Raw genomic sequence first — 24685 nt, 5'->3', positions numbered from 1 at the left:
AAGCTGAGGCAGAGGAAGTTTCATTGAAACATGAGGAGGAATTTTTGCCCTGTGAGGGTGCCAGAGCCTGGCACAGGCTGCCCAGGGGGGCTGTGGAGCCTCCCTCTCTGGCGATATTAAACAGCCATCTGGATGTGTTCCTGTGTGCTCTGCTCTGGGTGATCCTGCTCTGGCAGGGGTTGGACTGGAGGAGCTTTGGAGGTCCCTTCCAGCCCCTGGCACTCTGTGGTCCTGTGTGAAGTGCTGGAACAGGTTATGCAGAGGTGTGGCTGAGGCCCCATCCCTGCAGACATTCATGATCAAACTTGATGTGACCCTGAGCAACCTGATCTAGTCGAGGATGTCCCTGCTTACTGCAGGAGGGTTGGACAAGATGACCTTTGAGGGACCCTTCCAACCTGATGCACTCTGTGATTCCTTTCACTTCTGAAAGTCTTTCACAGTTTAAGGCTCACTGGACCAAGCTACAGCAGAGGAATTTGCCTCATCTGTGCCTCTCATTCAGGCTTCAGACACATGAGAACCTTCTCACAGCTCTAGCAGTCAGTCTTTCCAGCCTGGGACAAGTGCACAGACAGAGGCATGAAGCTCCCTCAGGAAAGGCTCTCTTCTTTCCATTGGCCATGGAGCTGGAGCTGGTGTGACTGCAGGACACAAGCCCAGTGCCTAGAGCTGTGTGCATCACAGGGATAGCAGAGTGTACCATATCTGCCCTGGTCACTCATGGAAACATATCACAGCTGACCTGGTTCCTGGGTCAGCAACCAAGACATCATCTTTCAGGAGAGCCAAAGCATCCTGTGTGCTGCCCTTCCACAGCAAGGTTGTAGATCGCAGCCTCCTGGGCAGACCTGCGCCAGAGAGAAGAGAAGTTAACCACCTGAGACAGGTCATGGTCCTGAGCAAGAGGCCAGAGCCAGTGCCAAAATGGGGGGAGGGAGGGGAAGATTCAGCCATGTGCTGTAGACACGCAGCAGATGTGCTGCAAGGCTGATCTGCTCCAGGTGATGCTGCTCTAGGAGGGGGTTGGACCAGATCACAGAACCATAGAATGGGTTAGGTTGGAAGGGAGCTCAAAGCTCAGCCAGCTCCAACCCCCAGCCATAGGCAGGGACACCTCCCACGAGAACAGGTTGCTCAGGGCCTTATCCAACCTGGCCTTGAACAGCCTCCAGGGAGGCTGTGGATGACAGAATTACCAAATGTGATTGAAGATCAAAGATCCCATCCTGTGCTTCTGTGCTCCACAGCCTCCCTGGGCAGCCTGTGCCAGTCTCTCCCCACCCTCACTCGCAAGGATTTCTTCCTCATCTCCACTCTCACTCTCCCCTCTCCCAGCCCATAGCCTTTGTCCCTCATCCTGTCACTCCCAGCCCGTGTCAGAAGTCTCTCCCCAGCTCTCCTGCAGCACCCTTCAGGCACTGGCAGGCTGCTGTTAGGTCTCCCTGGAGCCTTCTCTTCTCCAGCCTGAACACCCTCAGCTCCCTCAGCCAGTCCTGGTAGCAGAGCTGCTCCAACCCCTGATCATTGTTGTGGCTTCCTCAGGACCCTCTCCAACAGATCTTTTATGATCCTCACAGGTCCCTTCTAACCTCTATCATTTTGCCATCCTCTGATTCTGTGACCTCTTCATTCTGTGCTGCAGGACTCAGTATCATAGAATCACAAACACATACACTAAACCAGGTTGGCAGAGAGCTCCAAGCTCATCCAGCCCAACCTAGCACCCAGCCCTGCCCAACCAACCAGACCATGGCACTCAGTGCCCCAGCCAGGCTTGGCTGCAACACCTCCAGGCACACAGACTCCACCACCTCCCTGGGCAGCCCATTCCAGTGCCAATCACTCTCTCTGACAACAACTTCCTAACAACATCCAGCCTGAACCTGCCCTGCCACAGCCTCAGGCTGTGTCCCCTTGTTCTATCCCTGGCAGCAGAGCCCAACCCCACCTGGCTACAGCCTCCCTGCAGGCAGCTGCAGACAGCAATGAGCTCTGCCCTGAGCCTCCTCTGCTGCAGGCTGCACCCCCCCAGCTCCCTCAGCCTCTCCTCACAGGGCTGTGCTCCAGGCCCCTCCCCAGCCTTGCTGCCCTTCTCTCAACACCTTCCAGCACCTCAACATCTCTCTTGAATTGAGGAGCCCAGAACTGGACACAGCACTGCAGGGGTGGCCTGAGCAGTGCTGAGCACAGGGGCACAAGAACCTCCCTTGTCCTGCTGCCCACACTGCTCCTGAGCCAGCCCAGGATGCCATTGGCCTTCTTGGCCACCTGGGCACTGCTGCCTCCTCTGCAGCTCCTCTCTCCCAGCACCCCCAGCTCCCTCTCAGCCTCTCTGTCCCCAGCCTGTAGTGCTTCATGGACTCCTGAATCGAGGCAGTGTAAGCCCTGCTCTGGGACCAGTTCCACATTGCAGTAGAAATACCTTAATTAAATTAATGATTAAAAATACCTCACCTCCTCAGGTGCCTTTTGGAAGAGAAGGACACAGAGGATCTGTGTTTCCATGCCACTGTGTGCCCTTGGCCACAAATGAGTGCATCAGCCTCTTTGAGCAGCATTTTGTTCTCCACTCCTCCCTGCAGAGGGCTTCAACTTCCCTGAACCATTCCAGGCTTGGCCTAAAGTGTATCTACCTCCCCAGCCCCTCTCCCCTCTCTTCCTTTCCTTTCCTTTCCTTTCCTTTCCTTTCCTTTCCTTTCCTTTCCTTTCCTTTCCTTTCCTTTCCTTTCCTTTCCTTTCCTTTCCTTTCCTTTCCTTTCCTTTCCTTTCCTTTCCTTTCCTTTCCTTTCCTTTCCTTTCCTTTCCTTTCCTTTCCTTTCCTTTCCTTTCCTTTCCTTTCCTTTCCTTTCCTTTCCTTTCCTTTCCTTTCCTTTCCTTTCCTTTCCTTTCCTTTCCTTTCCTTTCCTTTCCTTTCCTTTCCTTTCCTTTCCTTTCCTTTCCTTTCCTTTCCTTTCCTTTCCTTTCCTTTCCTTTCCTTTCCTTTCCTTTCCTTTCCTTTCCTTTCCTTTCCTTTCCTTTCCTTTCCTTTCCTTTCCTTTCCTTTCCTTTCCTTTCCTTTCCTTTCCTTTCCTTTCCTTTCCTTTCCTTTCCTTTCCTTTCCTTTCCTTTCCTTTCCTTTCCTTTCCTTTCCTTTCCTTTCCTTTCCTTTCCTTTCCTTTCCTTTCCTTTCCTTTCCTTTCCTTTCCTTTCCTTTCCTTTCCTTTCCTTTCCTCTCCTTTCCTCTCCTCTCCTCTCCTCTCCTCTCCTCTCCTCTCCTCTCCTCTCCTCTCCTCTCCTCTCCTCTCCTCTCCTCTCCTCTCCTCTCCTCTCCTCTCCTCTCCTCTCCTCTCCTCTCCTCTCCTCTCCTCTCCTCTCCTCTCCTCTCCTCTCCTCTCCTCTCCTCTCCTCTCCTCTCCTCTCCTCTCCTCTCCTCTCCTCTCCTCTCCTCTCCTCTCCTCTCCTCTCCTCTCCTCTCCTCTCCTCTCCTCTCCTCTCCTCTCCTCTCCTCTCCTCTCCTCTCCTCTCCTCTCCTCTCCTCTCCTCTCCTCTCCTCTCCTCTCCTCTCCTCTCCTCTCCCCTCTCCTCTCCTCTCCTCTCCTCTCCTCTCCTCTCCTCTCCTCTCCTCTCCTCTCCTCTCCTCTCCTCTCCTCTCCTCTCCTCTCCTCTCCTCTCCTCTCCTCTCCTCTCCTCTCCTCTCCTCTCCTCTCCTCTCCTCTCCTCTCCTCTCCTCTCCTCTCCTCTCCTCTCCAGCAGCACTGATTCAGGCTTTCTGTGCTGATTTGAGGCTAATTGGAATATTTTAATGAGAAAACTTAGGTTATAGGCTGTGAAAAGAAAGCAGTGCTGCTGTCTGCTTCACTCATGGGCTCGCTGAGAAGTACCAAACCAAGAACACAAACATTTAAGCCACTGTGAGCCTCTGTCTGTCAGTGTCTGTGCTTTTGCCCCTGTGTAACCCAACTAATTCTCTTTCTAACCTCCCTTGCTGATCCTGCAAACTCACCTGGCACACAAGACAAACCCTGGGATAAGGTAGAGGGGTGGAAAGAAGGTGGCAGAGTGTTTGGGACCCCATCCTGGGGATGCTGGTTTCTGGGAGGGGAGTTGTGTTTCTGTACTGCCTTTAGCCTGTGTCTGCCTGTGTGAAGCTGTCAATGTTGTAGCTATCTGCTCGTGCTGAGCTGTGGCTGCAAAGCCTCATGCCCTAACTTCCAGCCAGCTGAGTCTAGTCTGGGTGAGTTCACAAGAGCAGGGGCTGGGGAACTCCCAAACCTTCACACGAGTGTAGGAAGATGGAAGTTAGTTCTGGGACCCTAGGGAGGTTGACCTTCATTGCATTTCTAATCCCACACCTCAGAATATGCATTCCCTAAAATCTCCTCACAGGACCACAGAGTTGTTTAGTTGGAAGAGACCTTTAGGCTGACTGAGTCCAGCTCTTAGCTCACCACTGCCTGTGTCCCTCACACCACATCCCCGTGGCTTTCAGCCAGGAGCTCCTTTGCACAGATCTGTGGCTTGCCAAGGCCAGAACCTGGACTACATCTGGAATGAAAACCTCATTGCTGTCTACAGCTGGCCTTGATTTAGAGGCTGGAAGGAAATCAGGGAGGGGCCATGCCAGGAAATGTTCTCCAACCATCTGCTTGGTGAGCCTGTGCCTCACCACGGCAGGCTCTGCTGGGGCAGCAGCACCTGCTTGGCTCAGCTGGCCTGACCTGGGGGCTTGGACCTGAACAGAAGCCCTTTCCCTGCTGCCAGTCCGTGGTGATCTGTGCAGCTGAGTGACCAGGTAAGAGGAGCCCTGAGCACCTTGAGCAGACAAAAGGCTCCTTCATCACACCAGAGGAAGCACTGCGCTGCTGGGAGCCTCCCAGCAGCACCACAGCAGCTGTGCAGCCTCCTGAGGGTCATTAGAAATGAGAGCCCCGAGGCTGTGTGAGCACAGCAGAAGCTCCACAGCCATTGATTCCTACCTCGTGGGCTGCTAATTGATGTGACAAGCATGCTGTTAATAATTTACAGGAGCCTCTCATGCTGTCAGTCACAGGGATTTGGAAATCAGAGCCTTAACAAGCTGGAGCTTCCCTCCAGCAATGTCCCCATCGAGTGCTGAGGAGGAAAATCTTTGGAGCCCCTTTTGTAACAGCGAGGAAGAGCACAGCTAATGAGAGGAGCTCAGAGAGCAGCTTCCCCTGGGGGCACTGAGCTGAAAACCCTCTACAGAACGTCAGGCAGTGGCTTTGGTCCTGGCGCTAAAGCAGAGCCTCTTCCCCTTTGGCAGCCAGGGAAGGTAAGGCCACCTCAGCAGGCATTTCATCTCCAGCAGGGCTTGAAACTGTGCTTGTCCTGCTGCTAGACTGTCCGGGGGCAGGTCTGTTGGTGTGCCCTGGCAGTGTGGGGTTCTGGGCCCCCTCCTAGAGCAGTAAAGACACAGGAGTGTGAAAGGTGCAAACCTCACAGCAGCAGCAGATGGCTGCACACAGAACTGGCTGGGCTGGAAGGGACCTGTGCTGGTCACTGGCACAGTCCAGCTGGGGGCCTGTAACCACCACAGGCCCTCAGGGGTCGGTACTGGGCCCAGTATTATTCAGTGTAATCATTAATGACCTGGAGGGGGGCACAGAGAGCACTGTCAGCAAGTTTGCTGACCACAGCTGGCTGCAGTGGCTGCCACAGCAGGAGCCTGTGCTGCTCTCCAGAGAGACTTGGGCAGGCAGAGCTGGGCAGGGAGAAATGGAGTTCAGCAGGGGTGAGGGTAGAGTCTGGCACCTGGGAAAGAACAGCCCCAGGCATCAGGACAGGCTGGGGACTGAGCTGCTGGAGAGCAGTGAAGGGGAGAAGGACTTGGGAGTGCTGGTGGCTGGCAGGATGGCCAGGAGCCAGCAGTGTGCTCTGGTGGCCAGGAGGGCCAATGCCATCCTGGGGTGGATTGGAAGGGCTGTGGTGAGTAGGTCGAGAGAGGTTCTCCTGCTCCTCTACTCTGCCCTGGTGAGGCCACATCTGGAGTACTGTGTCCAGTTCTGGGCCCCCAGCTCAAGAAGCACAGGGAGCTGCTTGAGAGAGTCCAGCACAGAGCCACAAAGATGATGAAGGAAGTTGAACATCTTCCCTGTGAGGACAGCCTGAGGGAGCCAGGGCTGGGAGCTTGGAGAGGAGACTGAGAGGTGACCTCAGCAATGGTTATCAATATGTGCAGCTGAGTGCCAGGAGGCTGGGGCCAGGCTCTGCTGGGTGGTGCCCAGCACCAGCACAAGGGGCAGGGGTGGAAGCTGAGGCACAGGAGGTTCCATGTGAACCTGAGGAAGAATTCTTTCCCTGTGAGGGTGACAGAGCCCTGGCACAGGCTGCCCAGAGGGGTTGTGGAGTCTCCCTCTCTGGACATATTGCAGACCTGCCTGGATCTGTTCCTGTGTGCTCTGCTCTGGGTGATCCTGCTCTGGCAGGGGTTGGACCAGATGAGCTTTCAAGGTCCCTTCCAGCCCCTGACATTCTATGATTCCATGACCTCCAGAGGTCTAACTCCCCTGCACTCAGCAGGGACATTCTCCACTAGATCAGGTTGCCCAGAGCCCTGTCCAGCCTCACTTAGAATATCTCCAGGGATGGGGCCTCAGCCAACTGTAGGGGCAACCTATTCCACTTGCTCTATGACCTGGCACCCTCTTGAGGAGTGCTTCCTCCAGGTGTTTCTAAGGGCACACCTCACAGGGCTGCAGGGAACTGCAGCAGGGCTGGGAGCTGCAGCTCCAGCACACACTGCTCCTGCAAGGAGCTAAGAGGGCAGCTTTATCTGCTCCTGAGAGGCAGAGGGGACCACTCTAGTGCCTCTGGGGACATCATCAAGTTGGCTGAAACAAGACCTTGCCTGCAGGGAGAGAGGCTGGGCAGGGTTGTGCACACACAGCTTTGTCTCTGCCTCCTGCTGCCTCTGGCCTTTTCTGGTTGGCTGTTTGCTTCCAGATTTCAGCTACATCATCCTTGTGGGGATCCCTTTGTCTGATTTTGGCTTGCCTGGGGAGATGCTGCACTCTCTGCTGAGCTGCTGCAGCCTGCCTAGGTGCTGCTCTGACCTCAGGTCCTAGTTTTAGGGCATCTATTCCAGCCTGGAGCAATGCAGGTGATGCAGAGTTTGATCAAATGCCTCAGCAGTTTCCCTGGCCATGAAGTTCTGCTGGAATCCCAGAGTCAAGCATTAGGAGCTTTCTTTCTGAGAAAGGTTCAAGTTCTCCTGAGTCCTGGGAGCACCTAGGGGCTTAGTGACAGAGTTACTCAATGAGGAAGGTAGCAGCAGATTAGTAGTCCTCTGCCAGCAAGTCCAAAGCTATTCATAGCTCAGGAATCCCAGATCAGGAGCTGCACTGGCAGCTAACTTTAGCTCAGTGACCAAGGTCTATCTGTTCAAAGCAGTTTGGTGCCACTCTGACCCTCAGAGCTGCATCCTGGAAAAACTGGAGTGTTTAGGGCTGGAGGACAAAAGCCTCTTGTGCCCTTGGGGCCATGCTGCTGTGTTCAGAGAAATGGACATTTCCCTACTGGGAATAACAGGAGGAGGAAGTTTTGCCCTGTGAGGGTGACAGAGCCTGGCACAGGCTGCCCAGGGGGGCTGTGGAATCTCCCTCTCTGCAGATAGTCACAACCTGCCTGGATGCATTCCTCTGTGATCTGGTATAGGAGATCCTGCTCTGGCAGGGGTTGGAATGGATGAGCTTTGGAGGTCCCTTCCAGCCCCTGGCATTCTGTGAGTCAGTGATAATGATGCCCCAGTGCAGCCTGGGGCCTTCCCTAGCAGCTGGCCTGGACAAGAGCTTCCTTTTAGAATCATAGACTCATAGAATCAAGCAGGTTGGAAGAGAGCTTCAAGTTTCTCCAGCCCAGCCTAGCACCCAGCCCTGCCCAACCAGACCATGGCACTAAGTGCCCCAGACAGGCTTGGCTTCAACACCTCCAGGCACACAGACTCCACCATCTCCCTGGGCAGCCCATTCCAATGCCAATCACTCTCTCTGACAACAACTTCCTAACAACATCCAGCCTCAGCCTGCCCTGGCACAGCTTGAGGCTGTGTCCCCTTCTTCTGTCCCTGGCTGCCTGGCAGCAGAGCCCAACCCCACCTGGCTACAGCCTCCCTGCAGGCAGCTGCAGGCAGCAGTGAGCTCTGCCCTGAGCCTCCTCTGCTGCAGGCTGCACCCCCCCAGCTCCCTCAGCCTCTCCTCACAGGGCTGTGCTCCAGGCCCCTCCCCAGCCTTGCTGCCCTGCTCTGGGCACCTTCCAGCACCTCAACATCTCTCTGCAATGGAGGAGCCCAGAACTGGACACAGCACTGCAGGGGTGTCCTGAGCAGTGCTGAGCACAGGGGCAGAAGAACCTCCCTTGTCCTGCTGCCCACACTGCTCCTGAGCCAGCCCAGGATGCCATTGGCTCTCTCTTCACTAGCACTCCATCAGGCTGCTGACAGTTTGCTTCCAAGGATCCTGACTGCCCTCTGTGAAGCTTAAGAGTCCATCCTAGGAAAAAGCCTGAACAGCATCACTTTTATTCCTGGCAATCCTGACAGCCAACTGTGTGCTGGGCTGCAGCCAGAGCAGTATGGGCAGCAGGGCAAGGAAGAGGATTCTCCCACTTTGCTCTCCTCAGACCCCACCTGCAGTCCTGGGGGCAGTTCTGCAGCCCTCAGCACAAGCAGGACATGGAAATGTTGGAGCCAGGCCAGAGGAGGCCACGAAGATGCTGAGAGGGCTGCAGCAGCTCTGCTCTGAGCACAGGCTGAGAGAGTTGGGGCTGTGCAGGCTGGAGAGGAGAAGGCTTGGAGGAGAGCTTGGAGTGGCCTTGCAGGATGTGCAGGGGGCTGCAGGAGGGCTGGGGAGGGACTATTGAGAAGGTCTGGGAATGGCAGGAGGAGGAGGAGGAGGAGGAATGGGTTTGAAGTGGCAGTGGTGAGACTGAAGCTGGATGTTACGGAAGGTTTTTTCCCACAGAGGATGGTGAGACTCTGGCACAGGCTGAAGGTGGTGAGACACTGGCACAGGTTGAAGGTGGTGAGACACTGGCACAGGTTTCCCAGGGAGGTTGTGGAGCACAGAAGCACCCAACGTGATCAAAGATCACGTTGGGTGCTTCTGTGCTCCACAACCTCCCTGGAGGTGTTCAGGACCAGCTTGGATGAGGCTTTGAGCGATCTGCTCTAGTGGGAGGTGTCCCTGCCTATGGCTGGGGGTTGGAGCTGGCTGAGCTTTGAGGTCCCTTCCAACCCCATCTCTTCTGTGAGTCCATGCAGTGGCAGGGCCGAGGGCAGAGCAGTCTCACCCGAGAGCTGGCTGGCCATCCTGCGCAGCGTGACGGGCGACGGCTTGGGCGGCTGCGAGCCCTTCTCCAGGAACACCGAACCCTCTGCTGAGTACCTCTGCTCTGGCTCCTTCAGCCTCCCCAGAGGGTTCTTGATGGCGAAGCTCTGGGCGTAACGCTCCAAGGGGTCGTCGAGAGAGGTGACTTTCCCTTCCTCCCAGAGCTTGTACAGCATGATGGTGGGGAAGATCTTGGAGACGCTGGCGATCCTAGCGGGCAGCCAACGCCATGGCACAGGGAGAGAAATGAAGCAGTGAGAAGCAGCTGTAGGGTGGGGGAATGCAAGAGCCAATGGCATCCTGGGCTGGCTCAGGAGCAGTGTGGGCAGCAGGACAAGGGAGGTTCTTCTGCCCCTGTACTCAGCACTGCTCAGGACACCCCTGCAGTGCTGTGTCCAGTTCTGGGCTCCTCCATTGCAGAGAGATGTTGAGGTGCTGGAAGGTGTTTGGAGAAGGGCAGCAAGGCTGGGGAGGGGCCTGGAGCAGAGCCCTGTGAGGAGAGGCTGAGGGAGCTGGGGGGGTGCAGCCTGCAGCAGAGGAGGCTCAGGGCAGAGCTCATTGCTGCCTGCAGCTGCCTGCAGGGAGGCTGTAGCCAGGTGGGGTTGGGCTCTGCTGCCAGGGCCAGAACAAGGGGACAAAGCCTCAGGCTATGCCAGGGCAGGTCTAGGCCGGATGTTAGGAGGAAGTTGTTGTCAGAGAGAGTGATTGGCACTGGAATGGGCTGCACAGGGAGGTGGTGGAGTGGCCGTGGCTGGAGGTGTTGAAGCCAAGCCCAGCTGGGGCATTGTGTGCCTGGTGGCCAGGAGGAGGTTGCTCTCTTCTCTCAGGTGGCCAGCACCAGAACGAGAGGACACAGCCTCAGGCTGCACCAGGGGAGATTTAGGCTGGAGGTGAGGAGAAAGTTCTTCCCTCATTGGACACTGGAATGGGCTGCCCGGGGAGGTGGTGGAGTCGCCGTCCCTGGGGCACTTCAAGGCAGGACTGGACGTGGCACTTGGTGCCATGGTCTGGCCTTGAGCTCTGTGGTAAAGGGTTGGACTTGATGATCTGTGAGGTCTCTTCCAATCCAAATAATACTGTGATACTGTGATGCTGTGATGATCTGGTTGGTTGGGCAGGGCTGGGTGCTAGGTTGGACTGGAGGAGCTTGGAGCTCTCTTTTAACCTGGCTGATTCTATTCTATGATTCAGAAGGGAATGGCTAAAATGGAAGTAAAGTTTGAATTAATGTCCTCAATTCTGGCCCCCAAGGACTGCCACACAACCCTCAGTTGTGTTCCCCAGGCTGCTGTGGGCTACAGAAACTTTCCTGTTCCCATTCATAAAATGCCACTCCCCTGTAAATGCCTGCTTAGGGAATGTCCTAACCACTTCTGTCATTTGCTGGTATTTGAAGCTTAAAATGTGTCAAGTTACAAATTGTGCATTTCATGTTCTGAGTTGATATGTGACAGGTGGGAGAGCTGGAGCTGCTCAGCCTGGAGAAGAGAAGGCTCCAGGGAGGCCTTCCAGTACCTGAAGGGGCTGCTAAGGAGGGACTTTTGATTAGGGCTTGTTAGGATGAGGAGCAACAGCTTAGTGCTGGAAGAGGGGAGAGTGAGAGTGGAGATGAGGGAGAAACTGTTGAGAGTGAGGGCAGGGAGAGACTGGCACAGATTGCCCAGGGAGGCTGGGGATGCTCCCTGCCTGGAGGTGTTCAAGGCCAGGCTGGATGAGGCCTTGAGCAACCTGTGATGCAGGGAGGTGTCCCTGTTGATGGCAGGGGTCAGGACTGGGTGGCCTTTGATGTTCCTTCCAACCCATTCTGTGCTCTCTGATTTTGTGTGACTTGAGCAGAGTGGTATTTACAGAGGTCTCCTGCGTGAGGACTGCAGCTCTGTTGTGCTGCTTACCTGCGTGCCAAGGCAGGGGGTGGACCCAGATGACCTTCCAGGTCCCTTACAACCCAAATCTGTCGATTGTTCTGGAAGAACCAGCACGAGGGCTTCCCTGCAGGGATTTTACCATGATAGTGGTGGGGGAGGGGGGAGAAATCAGCCAGGCACAGATGCTGAAACGTCCCAGAATTGTTCATTCTGAGGACAACCTTTGGGAGGCAGAGTGCAGCCCAAATGTTCCACATGTGGCAAAGTTACCAACCACTGCAGATAGACCTTTGAAGGAAGCAAACACCCTGGGGTTGGTTTGGGCTTGGGGTTTTTGCACACACTGAGAGCTTGATTCTATCCTCAGCTGAAAAGAACTCATCACAGAACCAGAGCTGCTGAGGCTGGCAGAGACCTTGGAGCTCACCCAGCCCAGCTGCTCGCCCAGGGCTCACAGCCCCACTGCTGCTGAGCCACTGCCACTGCACCACAGCCCCCACACCACAGCCAGGAGGCTCTGAGACACTTCCAGGGATGGGCACTCCGCCTCCTGCCTGGGCAGCCTGGGCCTGGGAACCCTTACTGGGAAGAAATTGCTCCTCATGTCCAACCTGAACCTGCCCTGGCACAGCTTGAGGCTGTTTCCTCTTGTCCTGTCACCTGTTGCATGTGAGAGGAGAGCAAACCCCACTTAGCTCCAGTCTCTTTTGAGAGCAATGAGGTCTGCCCTCAGCCTCCTCTTCGCCAGACTGAGCACCCCCAGTTCCCTCAGCTGTGCTTTTCCCCAGCTTGGTTCACCTTCTTTTGGACATGCTCCAGCCCCTCAGTGGCCTTCTTGTAGCGAGGAGGATCTGTCCAATATGGCTCTGCCTTCACTGGGGGATGAAGAAATACACAGATCTGCTGTGTGTGCAGCAGGTATTCTTCCCAACCTCCTTTTTCACCCTAGACTTTTTTTTTTCCCTTTATCCTATGCCACTGCTTCCATCTGCTCACAAGATCTGTGCTAGCCTCCAATCCTCAGCTTTATGCCCTAGTCCTCCTCTAAGCATGGAGACAGCCCTGTGCAAGGGACAGTGTGCTCCAGGGTGGTCACTGCTGGTCCCATTTCAACTGCTGGCAGAAAGAAATGAAATACTCCAAAGTAAAGGACTCAGCAAGGCACAAGCAGGAGAGCATCTCATAGAGTCACAGAATGCAGCAGGTGGTTAACCCTCCTGGGGGTGGTCTGAACCTGGCCCCAGGTGCAGAGGTTTGCTCACTCCCACCTCCTGGCTAGGGCCCCTCTAAAACCAGAGGAGCTTCCTATTTCCCTCTCTCTTTGTCCCCCCTGCCTGCCAGCACCACCCTGGCTCCTGCTGCTCCTCTTTTGCCATGTGGCCACCCTACTTCATGGTGGGCAACCCCCACCTGAACCTGCCTCCACCTATGCCCATCCATCTGGTTGTAGATACATTTTGCACCTTCTTCCCTACACCTTCTGTAACTCCCCTACCTTAATTACCTTTTATTTACTGTTGAAGTTCCCCATGGAGCCAGACTCTTCTCTGGGTGTTTTGCCCTTTTTGCTTTCTAAATCCAATTCCTTCCTTTCCACAGGGGGAGAGGGGAAGGCATCCTGTTACTATGCTGTTCTGTTAGCTATTTTGAGTCTCTGGAAAGCTTAAATCAGACCAATACAGTCCCTCAAAGGCCATCTTGCCCAGCCCTCTTGCTGGGGACGAGAGGGACATCTTCAGCTTGATTGGGTTGCTCAGGGCCCCATCAAGTTTCATAGAATCATAGAATCCACCAGGTTGGAAGAGACCTCGAGGATCATCCAGTCCAACCTATCCCCCAGCCCTATCCAGTCAACCAGACCAAGAGTGTCTCCAGGGAGGGGCCTCCAGCAGCAACCTGGGCAACCTGTTCCAGTGTTTCACTGCCCCCACTGTGAAGAGCTTCCTCCCCCTGCCCAGCGTGGGCAGCCTGTGCCGTGAGGGACCACTGCCCTGTGACCCCACACTTGTGCCCCTGCTGGTGCAGCAGGAGCAGCTGAGGAGCTGTCTGGCAGAGGCTCAGTGTAACCCAGAGGAGGCTTCTGCACCAGAGCTGGGGCAGCAGAAGGGTCATGTGCCAGTGGCTCTCCTGCACACAGGCTCCCCGTGTCTGGGCCCCCCCCCCCCGCTCCTTTGCTAGCACCCAGCCCCCACAGCTCTGCCTCACCTGTAGACTGTGTACTCGTTGGGTGCCACCGAGGCAGGGTCTGAGGCATTCCTCCTCCCGAAGTTGCCGGTCCAGAGCACGGTGTCGTTGTAGATGGCGATGGCAGACAGGGCAGGCAGGGCGGAGCTGTGCAGCTGCTGCCGCAGCATCAGATCTACCTGCAGAGCCACGGCAGAGGATCAGTTTGCCTCTGGGCTGTGCCAGGCAGAAGGAGCCCCAGGCCTCGAGAGTGCTGTTCTCCCAATGGGTTTTGGCAGAAGGAGCTGTTTTAGCTGCTCTGTTGCTTTGAACTCCTCACACTGCATCTTTCTGCCTGCCTGCATGTCCACTCTGCAGGGGAATGTGATGCTCATCCTCCATGATGCTTACAGGGTTAAAGCCCAAAGCTTAAACCTTACAGGATCACAGATCACAGGCTCAAAGGATGCTAGGGGTTGGCAGGCACCTCTGGAGATGTCCCAGCCCAACTCCCTGCCAGAGCAGGACCATAACCTAGTGCAGGTGGCACAGAAACACATCCAGACAGGGCTGGAAAGGCTCCAGAGAAGGAGACTCCACAGCCTCTCTGGGCAGCCTGTGCCAGGGCTCTGGGACCCCTCCAGCCAAGAAGTTCTTCCTCCTGTTCCCTGGAACCAATTTAGACCAGCCAGCCTCGCCTCCATCCCTGGAAAAACGATGGAGCAGCTTGTTCTGGAGGTCATCTCTAGGTGCATGGGAGAGAAGAAGGTTATCAGGAGCAGTCAGGCTGCATTTCCCAAGGGGAGATCAGGCTTGACTAACCTGATAGCATTCCACGATGTCCTGAGTGGGTAGCTGCAGGCAGAGCAGTGGCTGTAGTCTGCCTGGACCTTAGCAAGGCTTTGGACACTGTCACACATAACACCTCTGTCACCTCCTCCTGTGGAGTGCTGCTGTGTGTACCTGCTCTTTGCTCCACTAGCTGAGGCTCTGAACTCTAGCAGAAGCTGCAGCCACCTCAGCTAACACATGGCACTGTCCATGCCATGGAGCCTGCTGGAGCCTTTGTTCCTGTTGCAGCTGCACTCTGAGAGGCAGCCCTGAGCCACCAGAGAGCTGTGCTTGCTCTTTTCTCCCTGCAGTGCCAGGGCTGTGCAGACCCAACCAGGCAGCTGTGCTCCACACAGCCCTGCCAGCAGGCTGCTTTGCTCTTGCTTTGTCTGACTCTGCCAATGCCAGGCCATGCTCCCACAGCAGCCCTCTCACTTGCACAGGAAGATGGAGGCAGAAGAAGAGACCTTCCAAGCCCAGCAACAGCATCTGAGACCAAGCTGAGTCACGTCCTCATGGCTGGCGAGGGAGCCGACAGCCAGCAGTGCAGACACTTCACTTGTGCTTGTTGTCTTCCCCTCCCCGGGTGCCAGTGGCCCAGCTGGTGTGGTCAGGTTCATCAGCACTTCAGAGCACAGCCTGAGCTCATGGCAGCAAGCAGGAGCCTCCTGAAGTTTTCTCAGAGAGAGAATCACAAAATATTTCAAGCTGCCACAGCCTGGAGCTGCTGAGGCTGGCAGAGACCTTGGAGCTCACCCAGGCCTCACAGCCCCACTGCTGCCGAGCCACTGCCACTGCACCACCTCCCTCAGCACCACAGGCAGGGGACTCTGAGACACCTCCAGGGATGGGGACTCCACCTCCAGCCTGGGCAGCCTGGGCCAGTGTCTGGGAACCCTTGCTGGGAAGAAACTGTTCCTGAAATCCAACCTGAACCTGCCCTGGCACAAGCTGAGGCTGTGGAAAGGAAAAGTTTGTCTCAGGTAGTTCAGGATCCTTGCTGTGGGTTTCAGTCTTCACAGATAAGCAGAATCCAAGGGCAGACTTCTGAGGTGCTGTTGCCTCAACCCTCTTCAAACACCTCTGTCTTCCTATGCATCTGATGTTCAGCTTCAGGTGGAGTCTCCATCTCTGGAGGCATTCAAAACCCACCTGGGGGGCATTCAGCAGAGTGTATCCAGCAGATCAAGGGAGGTTCTCCTCCCCCTTCCTCTGCCGTGGTGAGACCTCATCTCTAGTACTGCAGCAGCACAGGCAGGAGGTGACTGCTGGAGAGCAGCCCCAAGGAGAGGGAGCTGTGAGTGCTGGTGGAGAGCATCCCTGGCACAGCAAAGTGCCCTGGGGGCCAAGAGGGCCAATGGGATCCTGGGGGGCATTCAGCAGAGGGTGTCCAGCAGATGCAGGGAGGTTCTCCTCCCCCTCTGCTCTGCCCTGCTGAGGGCCCTGGGGCTGCTTAGTCTGGAGAAGAGAAGACTGAGAGGGGATTGAATCAATGTCTGTAACTCTCTGAGGGCTGGGGGTCAGGAGGGGAGGACAGGCTCTGCTCACTGCTGCCTGGCACAGGACAAGCAGCAGTGGATGGAAGCTGCAGCACAGGAGCTTCCACCTCAACACCAGCAAGAACTCATTGACTGGAAGGGTCCCAGAGCCCTGGCACAGGCTGCCCGGAGAGGCTGTGGAGTCTCCTTCTCTGGAGCCTTTCCAGCCCTGTCTGGATGTGTTCCTGTGTGCCCTGAGCTAGACTGGATGGTCCTGCTCTGGCAGGGGTTGGACTGGATGATCTTCAGAGGTCACTTCTAACCCTGTCCCTGTGTGCTGTTCCCTCTGCCACGCAGGGAGAGTTTCACCAGCACACTCCACAGAAGTGCTCATTTCTGAGGAGCACAAAGAGGGGAGATGTCCCTGATGTTCTGCACCTTCCCCCACCTAATCCTGACTGAGTCACACCACAGCTCTCTGCAGGAGCCCTGAGGCAGCAGCAGGGACTTCACAGCAGAGAGTATGAGGTGAGAGGAATTCAAATTCCTGTGGACCAAGCCCTGTGCATGCAGGAACAGAGCCCTCACCTCACGTGCACACAGGTGGGCAGGGGGATGGAAGTCAGCACTCAGGAACAACACAAACCTCTGCTCAGTGCCCCATGACAGGGAAAAAAGTGAACCACAGGGGAAAGATTCTTAGAGAACTAAGAGCAAATCATCCACTTGGTCACTGGAGAGCAGTGCAGGGGAGAGGGCCTGGGGCTCCTGGTGGACAGAAGGATGCCCATGAGCCAGCAGTGTGTCCTGCTGGCAAGAAATCATCCTGGGCTGGATCTGAAGGGATGTAGTGAGTTGGTTAAGAGAGGTTCTCCTGCCTCTCTACTCTGCCCTGCTGAGGCCTGCAGGGATATTGTGTCCAGTTCTGGGCTCCTTAGGTCAAGAAGGACCTCAGGGAATGGCTTGAGAGAGCCCAGCCCAGAGCCCCCAGGCTGCTGCCGGCAGTGAACAGCTCCTGTGAGGCCAGGCTGAGGGAGCTGGGGCTGGGAGCTGGCAGCAGAGCAGCCTGAGGGCTGCCCTCAGTGCTATGCTAAAGCTGTGCAGGGCAGTGTCAGGAGGATGCAGCCAGGATCTGCTCAGGGGTGGCCAAGGGCAGCAGAAGGGGCACTGGGTGCCAGCTGGGGCAGAGGAGGTGCTATGGGAGCAGGAGGGGAACCTTTGTGAGGGTGCTGGAGCCTGGAGCAGGCTGCCCAGAGAGGCTGTGGAGTCTCCTGCTCTGGAGACTTTCAAACCCTCCTGGCTGTGTTCCTGGGTGCCCTGCCCTGGGTGCCCCTGCTCTGGCAGGGGCTTGGACTGGATGAGCTCTGGAGGTCCCTTCCAGTGTTCTGGCTTGCTGTGATAAACCTCTGATCTGCTTGCACTTTAAATGCTGCTCACAAGTAGTGATCCCAACATCTCCACAGGACCATGGACCATGCTTGAGCTGGGAAAGATGCAGAGGGCAAAAGGAACACTCAGAGCTGTGGGGCAGCCTCTGGTGTGACCAAGTAAGCTACTCACGAGAATAGAAGCCCACGTTAGGAGACCCCTGTCACATGTGGCTACCCATGTGGTTCATAGAGTCAAGGCCATGCTGCAGTACCTCCTCTCTGCAAGCAGAGCCTCCCAGAGCTCCAGACAGTGCTAACACTTCAGAGACAGCAAACCACCCTGAGGACAGGCTGGTGTCACTCGTCCAGATCATGGAATCACAGAATGGTCTGGGTTGGGAGGCACCTCCAAAGCTCATCCACTCCAACCCCTGCACTCAGCAGGCACATCCTGCACTAGAGCAGGTTGCCCACAGCCCTGTCCAGCCTCATCTTGAATATCTCCTGGAATGGCCCAACCACCTCCCTGGGCACTCTGCTGCAGTGTTCCAGCAGCCTCCTGGTGCAGAACTTGTTCCTCACATCCAATCTCAATCTGCTCTGCTCCACTCTGCAGCCATTGTCCCTGCTGCTGTCCCTGCAGCCCTTTGCACACAGTCCTTCTGCAGCCTGCTTGTAGCCCGAGATGCAGATCCCCTTCCCCTTTCCCTTCCCCTCTGTCTCCTTCCTTGAAGTAGCATTTTCATTTTCAAATGGTGGCCTGGGGAAGGCAGCAACACAGTGACTGAAGAACCAGCCACAAGTCACCTACTTGCCAGGCCATGAGGGCTGCCATGTAGAAGAGCAGATGCCACAAGGCAGCACTTTCTGCTGAAGCATGCTCAGCACAGCTTGCAGAGGACCACTGCCAGTGTCTGCACCACAGCTCACCCTTTGGGGGGGCTGATTGCTGCCTGACCTGTGCTGCGTGGTCAGAGAGGGAGTTGGCATCCTCCACCTCCTCCTTCCCTACCTGCGTACTCAGAGGTCTTCAGGGGTAAAATGAATGTTCTGCCCTCTACCTTTGAGGAAAGCAGTCAGGAGCTCTGCTTCCCCTTGTTTGCTTCCCCTCACAGACCTTCTCCAAGGCATCCTTCAGGATGGGGATGGGGTGGTCCAGCGGCACCGGCTCCGGGTAGCGAGGACACATCTGCACGGCCTCGGAGCGCGCTTCCGACACGGATGGGGCTGGAAAGGGTTGCAGAGAGCAGGCATGACCTCAGCAGGCACACTGGCAGGCTTCAGCCCCACCCAGCACCCAGCTCCTGCTGTCCAAGGGCACAGCCTCCATTTGTTTCTGCCTCACAGACTTCTGCAAGGCCTTTGACACAGTGCCCCACGGCATCCTGCTGGCCTGGCCGCAGAGATGTGCACCTGGTGGGTGTCCAGAGGATAAGGAATTGGCTGCAGGGGCCCATCCAGAGGGTGGTGCTCAATGGCCTGAAGTCCAGGTGGAGAGAGGTGACAAGTGGTAGACCCTTCAGGGGTCCATACAGGGACCTGAGCTGTTCAATACTTCAATCAGTGCTACAGGCAGCAGGATCAAGGCTCCATCAGCAGTGTGCAGATGGCACCAAGCTGAGTGGTGCTGTTGAGGTGCCAGAGGGACAGGAGGGCATCCAGAGGCACCTGGGCAAGCTGCAGAGCTGGGCACAGATGAACCTCATGAGGTTCAACAGGAGCAAGAGCAGAGTCCTGCAGCTGGGCAGGAGAAGCCCTGACTGTCAGTCCAGGCTGGGGGAGGAGTGATGGGGAGCAGCCCTGAGGAGGAGGACTTGGGGGTGCTGGTGGGGGAGAAGCTGGACAGGAGCAGGCAGTGTGAGCTTGCAGCATACAAGGCCAAGGGCAGCCTGGGCCAGAGATGGAGAGAGGGGATCCTGCTCCTCTGCTCTGCTCTGCTCTGGGAGACCTCCCCTGCAGGGCTGGGGCCAGCTCTGGAGCCCTCAACACAGGAAGGATCTGGACCTGATGGAGAGGGTCCAGAGGAGGCCACGAAGATGATCAGGAGCCTGGAGCAGCCCTGCTGTGGGGACAGGCTGTGCTGCTATGGCTTGTTTCAGCCTGAGATGGACAAGGAATGGCCAGGAGCAGCCAAAGGCTTCAAGTGACTGCAGTCTGGAGGAATAAGGAGCTGGGACTGCAGAAGACTCTGCAGGGTTTAGACCCCGGGAATGTGCCCTGCCCATGTCTAAGGGACACTCTAAGTTCAGGAGGACAGAGCTGTCCCATGGATGCTGCAACCTCAGCAGATGGGTGTAGAGGTGTGAGTGCCACCTGGCAGCTGGCACTGGGCCAGCAGTGGATGCCAGCTGCCTTCTGACTCAGCTCTGCCCTGCACATGCCAGAGATGCATCCTACATTTCTGTGGCAAGCAAAGATGTCTGAACTCAGTGAGGCCTGGGAGCTCTCGTCTGGGGGAACTGCCTGCCCAGCTGCTGCCAAGATGTTTGTAAGCACAGCTGGTGAGCTGTGAGCAAAACTCTGCTCTACCTTCTCACTCACCAGCTGAGCACGCAGCACTGGAAGCAGAGATGAGAGAAGTCATTGTCCCTCCTCCTGGCACTCCCAGCCCTCGTCAGAAGTCACTCCCCAGCTCTCCTGGAGCCCCTTCAGGTACTGGAAAGCTGCTCTGAGGTCTCCCTGCAGCCTCCTCTTCCCCAGGCTGAACAGCCTCAACTCTTTCAGCCACAGGGGAGGTTCTCCAGCCCTCTGAGCACCTTTGTGGCCAGTGAAGATCACAGACCAGCATTTGGAAAGATTTCAGATCCTTTATCACAGAGAATCAGAGGCTGCCTGCAGGCTTTTGTGTATCCACCCCCATTCCTCTCAAGGTTTTCACAGTGCCACTTCAGAGGGTCACAGGGAGGGACCTTTGACAAGGGCTGGGAGTGCCAGGATGAGAGCCAATAGCTTTGGGCTGGAAGAGGGGAGAGTGAGAAGTTATTTCCAGTGAGAGTGGGGAGACATTGGCACAGGCTGCCCAGGGAGGCTGTGGATGCTCCCTGCATGGAGGTGTTCAAGCCAAGCTGGATGAGGCCTTGAGCAACTTGGGCTGGCGGGAGGTGCCCTGCCCATGGCAGGGGGCTGGAACTGGATGAGCTTTGAAGTCCCTTCCAACCCAGCCCAGTCTCTCATTCCATGCCAAGAAGCACAGTGAGGTGTGAAACAAATCCCATTTGAAGCTGGAGTGACTGTGGCAGGAAATATCTCCTCAGCATGCCAAGTAACCCAGGTCAGGGCCAGAAGCAATGGAGCTTGTCTAGACAGCAGCCGAGTTGCAGGGTCCTCCCTCCACCCAGTGTTCATCTGCTCTGTATCCTTGCAGCAACAAGGAGGCAATTGTGTGAGCTCTGGGAGGGGGAAATGCCCACCCTGGGAGCAGGGCAGCTGCTGCTGCCAGAGGTTCTGTGCCAAACCGTGACCAAGCTTCGCGCTGGCTACTCACAGGGCTTCAGCTTGGGCAGGCTGTACTGCCACAGGAAGCAGCCTGTCATTGCCACAGACAGCAGGAAGAGGAAGGTGACCAACACATGGATCCACTTCACCTCCATAGCAGCGAGCTTGAGCAGGTTGCGGCTGCTGGGCGCTTGCTGTGGGCAGGAAGGACAGACAGGAGGTCAGGGGGACAGAGGCACACTACAGCAGACACTAAAGCTTCTGCAGGGACATGGACTAATGCCACAGGTCCACAGACTGGGAGGGGTTGGAAGGGACCTCCAGAGATCACTGGGTCCAACCCCCCCTGCCAGAGCAGGGTGGCCCAGGAAGATGTCCAGGTTGGCTTTGAAGGTTCCCAGAGAAGGGGACTGCTGCAGCACCAGAGCTGGCAGAGCAGGAACCCCCTGAAAGAGCTGGAACCAGAGGTGACTTCCCGACTTGCAGTGAGGGTTGCAGGACACTGGCTCGTCCCCTTGCTGGCCCTGGGGCACAAGAGCAGCCTGCACTCCTTTCTCCTGTTGCCCAGCCCAGGCAGGACTCTCTCTTCCAGCCCTCATTTCCTCCCTTCTCAACCACTAGGACTTAGCCCTGGCTCTCTGGCTCGGTTCTGATGTAAATTCCCAGAGACTCCAATCAAAGTTGATAGAACCAAGAACAATTTGTAGAGTGCCCTTCCCTCTCCTGCCTCCCTTGCCAACAGAAAGGAGTCAGAAGCAGAGAGGAGAGGTTAAGCACACCCAAAGAAATCAATCTCACTCGACTGGGAAGTTAGAAAAGAGAACAGTTTAACAATAACTCAGCAGAGGTATCTGAGGGAGGGAAGTTTACAAAGGACAGGGAAGGAAGCATAGCAAGATACAAGCAGTGCAAATACAGCCAGAGCCTGTGGTGGTGCCTTTGTCCCCCTCGTGGGTGATGGGCACATGGTAGAGGAACCAGGAACAGATGGCATGCAGGGAGCAGAGTGATGCAGAGAGAGAGAGAAGAGGAAGCCCCCCTGCTTTCATGGGACAGGGAGGGGCAGTGAGCTAACCACCACCTGGTGGTGCTCAGACCCACCCCTGGGGAGGGGTCAGACCCCCAGGGTCAGGTTCAGGGTTACTCCCCTGGAGTGTTAACCCTGTACATTATCTTTCCAAGTCCTTTCTCCAGAGTCCAGCATCTGCTCATGGCTGCCACCAGCCAGGCCATCTGAGCAGCTCCAGCCCTCACAGATGGAAGTTTTCCCTGTGTACTGCTCTTACCCTGCTGGTTTGTGCCTGTAATTCCCCCTCCATCCCCTCCCATCTGCAAGCCTGGCATTTCCAGAAGCCATGTGTTGGGAACTGGCTAAGATTTTGGGGCTGTGCAGCTCTCACAACACTGGAGAACACCCAGGCTGGGGATACTACCCCATGGCTGTTGCAGGAAAACAAGGAGCAGGTGACAGAGGCTGAGGTGCCTGAGCAAGAGCTGTGCTCCCCCTGCCTGGGAGGTGTGGCCAGCAGTGGTGCACGCACAGGGTCTGCCACTCGCATCCCGAGTGCTCCGTGGGCCAGAGCTCTTTCAGCTTGCCTGCAGTCACTCGTGGGGCAGGCAGACTGAAACCCTCCCCTCAGATTTCCACAGGGTCCCCTTCCCCTTTTTTGAGACATGGGACAGTCGATGCAAAACCTTCTGCAAGGCAGCTGAGCCTTGACCCTGCCAGCTGAGGAAGCCACAGAGCACAGAAGCACAGGTCACAGATGCTAGGGGTCAGAAGGGACCTCTGGAGGTCCCCCAGTCCAACCCCCAGAGAGCAGGACCATAACCTAGTGCAGGTGGCACAGGAACACAACCAGGCAGGGCTGGAAAAGCTCCAGAGGAGACTCCACAGCCTCTCTGGGCAGCCTGTGCCAGGGCTCTGGGACCCTTCCAGAACACAGTTGAGGTGGAAGCTCCTGTGCTGCAGCTTCCATCTATCGCCCCTTGTCCTGTGCCAGGGCACAAGTGGGCAGAGGCTGTCCCTGTCCCTTCCTGACCCCCAGCCCTCAGCTATTGATAGACATTGCTCAGATCCCCTCTCAGCCTTCTCCTCTCCAGACTAAGCAGCCCCAGGGCTCTCAGCCTCTGCTCATCAGCAGTGCTCCAGTCCCTGCAGCATCCTTGTACCCTCCCCTGGACTCTCTCCAGCAGATCCCTGTCCCTCTGGAACTGGATGCAATATTCCAGGTGAGGTCTCACTAGGGCAGAGTAGAGCAGGAGGAGAACTCCCTGGATCTGCTGCCCATACTCTCCTGAATGCCCCCCAGGACCCCACTTCCAGACTTACACAGGGCTCTGCAAATCCAGCAGCTCAGGCTGCAGCTCCACTTGCTGCACAATAACATAAACACACCAGAATTCTTTCTGAAGCCCTTTCTGCCTGTTTGGGACCCTCCCCCTAGATATCTGAAGGCAGCTTTCTTCAGATGACCAAAGCCTCCAAGCTGAATTAAGACCATGCAGGCACCTGCAGAGCCTCTCAGCCCTGCAGCTGCCAGAGCACACACAGAGTCTGTGCTCCAGCCTCAGTGATGTGTGTCTGTAAAGAGGGGAATATCATCTGGACACCAGCATAGCTCGGTTTAGAGGTCCCCATCTCATACAGTGCCTTAGAGGACAGGAGGTGGAATCCACACGAGGAGAAGCCTCTGCTCTGAGATCTCTAATCAGCCTCATGCTGTCAGGATTCCGTTCATGAGGGGTGCTGCCTCCAGCTGCAGTGAGCTGCTGGTGCTGATTTCCTGCAGCAAGGAGTGGGACAGGGCCCTCCTTGCCCTGGAGTGGGCATGGGATGACTTTCTTGAGTTTGGTTTCACCCAGCTGACTCTCACCAACCTGCAACTCCCCTGATTGTCTTTCTGCCTGCATCCTTGCTTCACTCTGAAACCCTCACTTCTGCCTTGCTGGGATGTGGCTGATAGGAAAACGCTTCTGGTAGATGCTTCATCTGCTGAGCTCCAGATGCTCTGCACAGCCAGCTGAGGAGCCAAAGACACCAACACTGCACCCTCAGCCTTAGCCCAAACTCCTCTTTGTCTTCTGTGGGCAGCAGTTGCCCTGAAGGTCTCTTCCATTCTCTGACTCCTCCTCTAGTGGCACTGCACAGTGATGGAACCAGAGGCATGGATCTGTTCTCTTGCCAGGGCACCAAACGTGCAGGAGTCTGAGGAACATTCATGACCCTAAGGAGATGCTCTACCTTGCAGGAAAATGCCTCCTGTACTCTGCCTGTGAGAGGCTGGGAAGAGCAGAAGGGTAGGTATCTACAGACGAGGCTCCACTGACTTCCCACTCCAGAACCTGTCTGCTCTCACCTCCCTTCCAGCTGCTTTCTCCATCTCCCATGCATGGCTCCACAATCCTTCATTCTGAGCCCATGAGCACAGCAAGGCAGGGGGATGGAGGCCACCACTCAGACACAGGCACACAGGTTGCAGGTGAAGTGCACCCACCCTGGGGGCAGCTTAGCTCTCTGCTGTGGCTTCTTTTCCTTCAACCTTTGAGCAATTAGGAGGAAGAGGAAACGGAGACTTCACACAGAGCTCTCTCCCCTACCCTGCTCACCCAGGCTAATCATCACACACCCTGCCAGTGACCAGGCAAAAACACATCTCAGCACCACGTAGGGAGAGCTAGAAAGAGCCCCAGGGCCCCACACATACCATCACCAGGAGCTGTCTTGGTCCCAGAGGCTGCTGTCAGGCATCCCAGCACGTGTGCAAGGTAACCAAACCACACCAACTGAGCCCAGCCCCAGCAAGGGGGGCACAGAGCACCTTGCCATGCTCCTGAATGCAGCTGGGTGCCACGGGCAGCTGCTGCTCTGTCACTCAGGTTGAAGTGGCCAGCCTTAGCTCACTGGAGGTCCTGCTCCGGGTTTCCTCGTCCACTGGGCTGGTTCAGCCCCTCCAGAACACGCTGCTGACCTCCCCTGGCTGAGGAGATTAAGCAGCAGGGCTGGAACAGCTTTTGTGCCCAGGAAAGTGCCTGAGGGATTGGACGTTAATGCTCCCTAATGCCTCTCTGCCATGTGTGTGAGGCACAGCTGAGAGCAGGAGGGCTTCACCAGCTATTTATAGCAGCTTCATCTCCTCCTAGCATGGAGCAGGAGGAGATTAACTCTGAGATGGGCAGTCCCCTTGTGCCGGGCTGGGGAGGGGGCAGGCTGGGCT

General features: G+C 56.3%; 1 protein-coding gene across 1 annotated transcript in view; it reads right to left on the bottom strand.

Moving 5' to 3' along the window:
* The window catches only part of LACTBL1 (lactamase beta like 1), a 29576-nt gene extending 5330 nt beyond the window's left edge, over positions 1-24246 (bottom strand). Inside the window, exons 1-6 of the mRNA XM_064172029.1 lie at positions 24176-24246; positions 20518-20662; positions 18151-18260; positions 13397-13554; positions 9289-9536; positions 746-851 (exon numbers count right to left, since the gene is read on the bottom strand). Of these exons, the coding sequence (XP_064028099.1) occupies positions 746-851; positions 9289-9536; positions 13397-13554; positions 18151-18260; positions 20518-20662; positions 24176-24178 (770 nt within the window). The 5' untranslated portion in view covers positions 24179-24246. The remainder of the gene's footprint in view (positions 1-745; positions 852-9288; positions 9537-13396; positions 13555-18150; positions 18261-20517; positions 20663-24175) is intronic.
* Positions 24247-24685: the final 439 nt, after the last annotated feature.

Source organism: Pogoniulus pusillus, chromosome 36 (assembly GCF_015220805.1).
Source record: "Pogoniulus pusillus isolate bPogPus1 chromosome 36, bPogPus1.pri, whole genome shotgun sequence".
Classification (NCBI taxonomy): domain Eukaryota; kingdom Metazoa; phylum Chordata; class Aves; order Piciformes; family Lybiidae; genus Pogoniulus; species Pogoniulus pusillus.
This window is presented reverse-complemented; position numbering and strand designations above follow the sequence as displayed.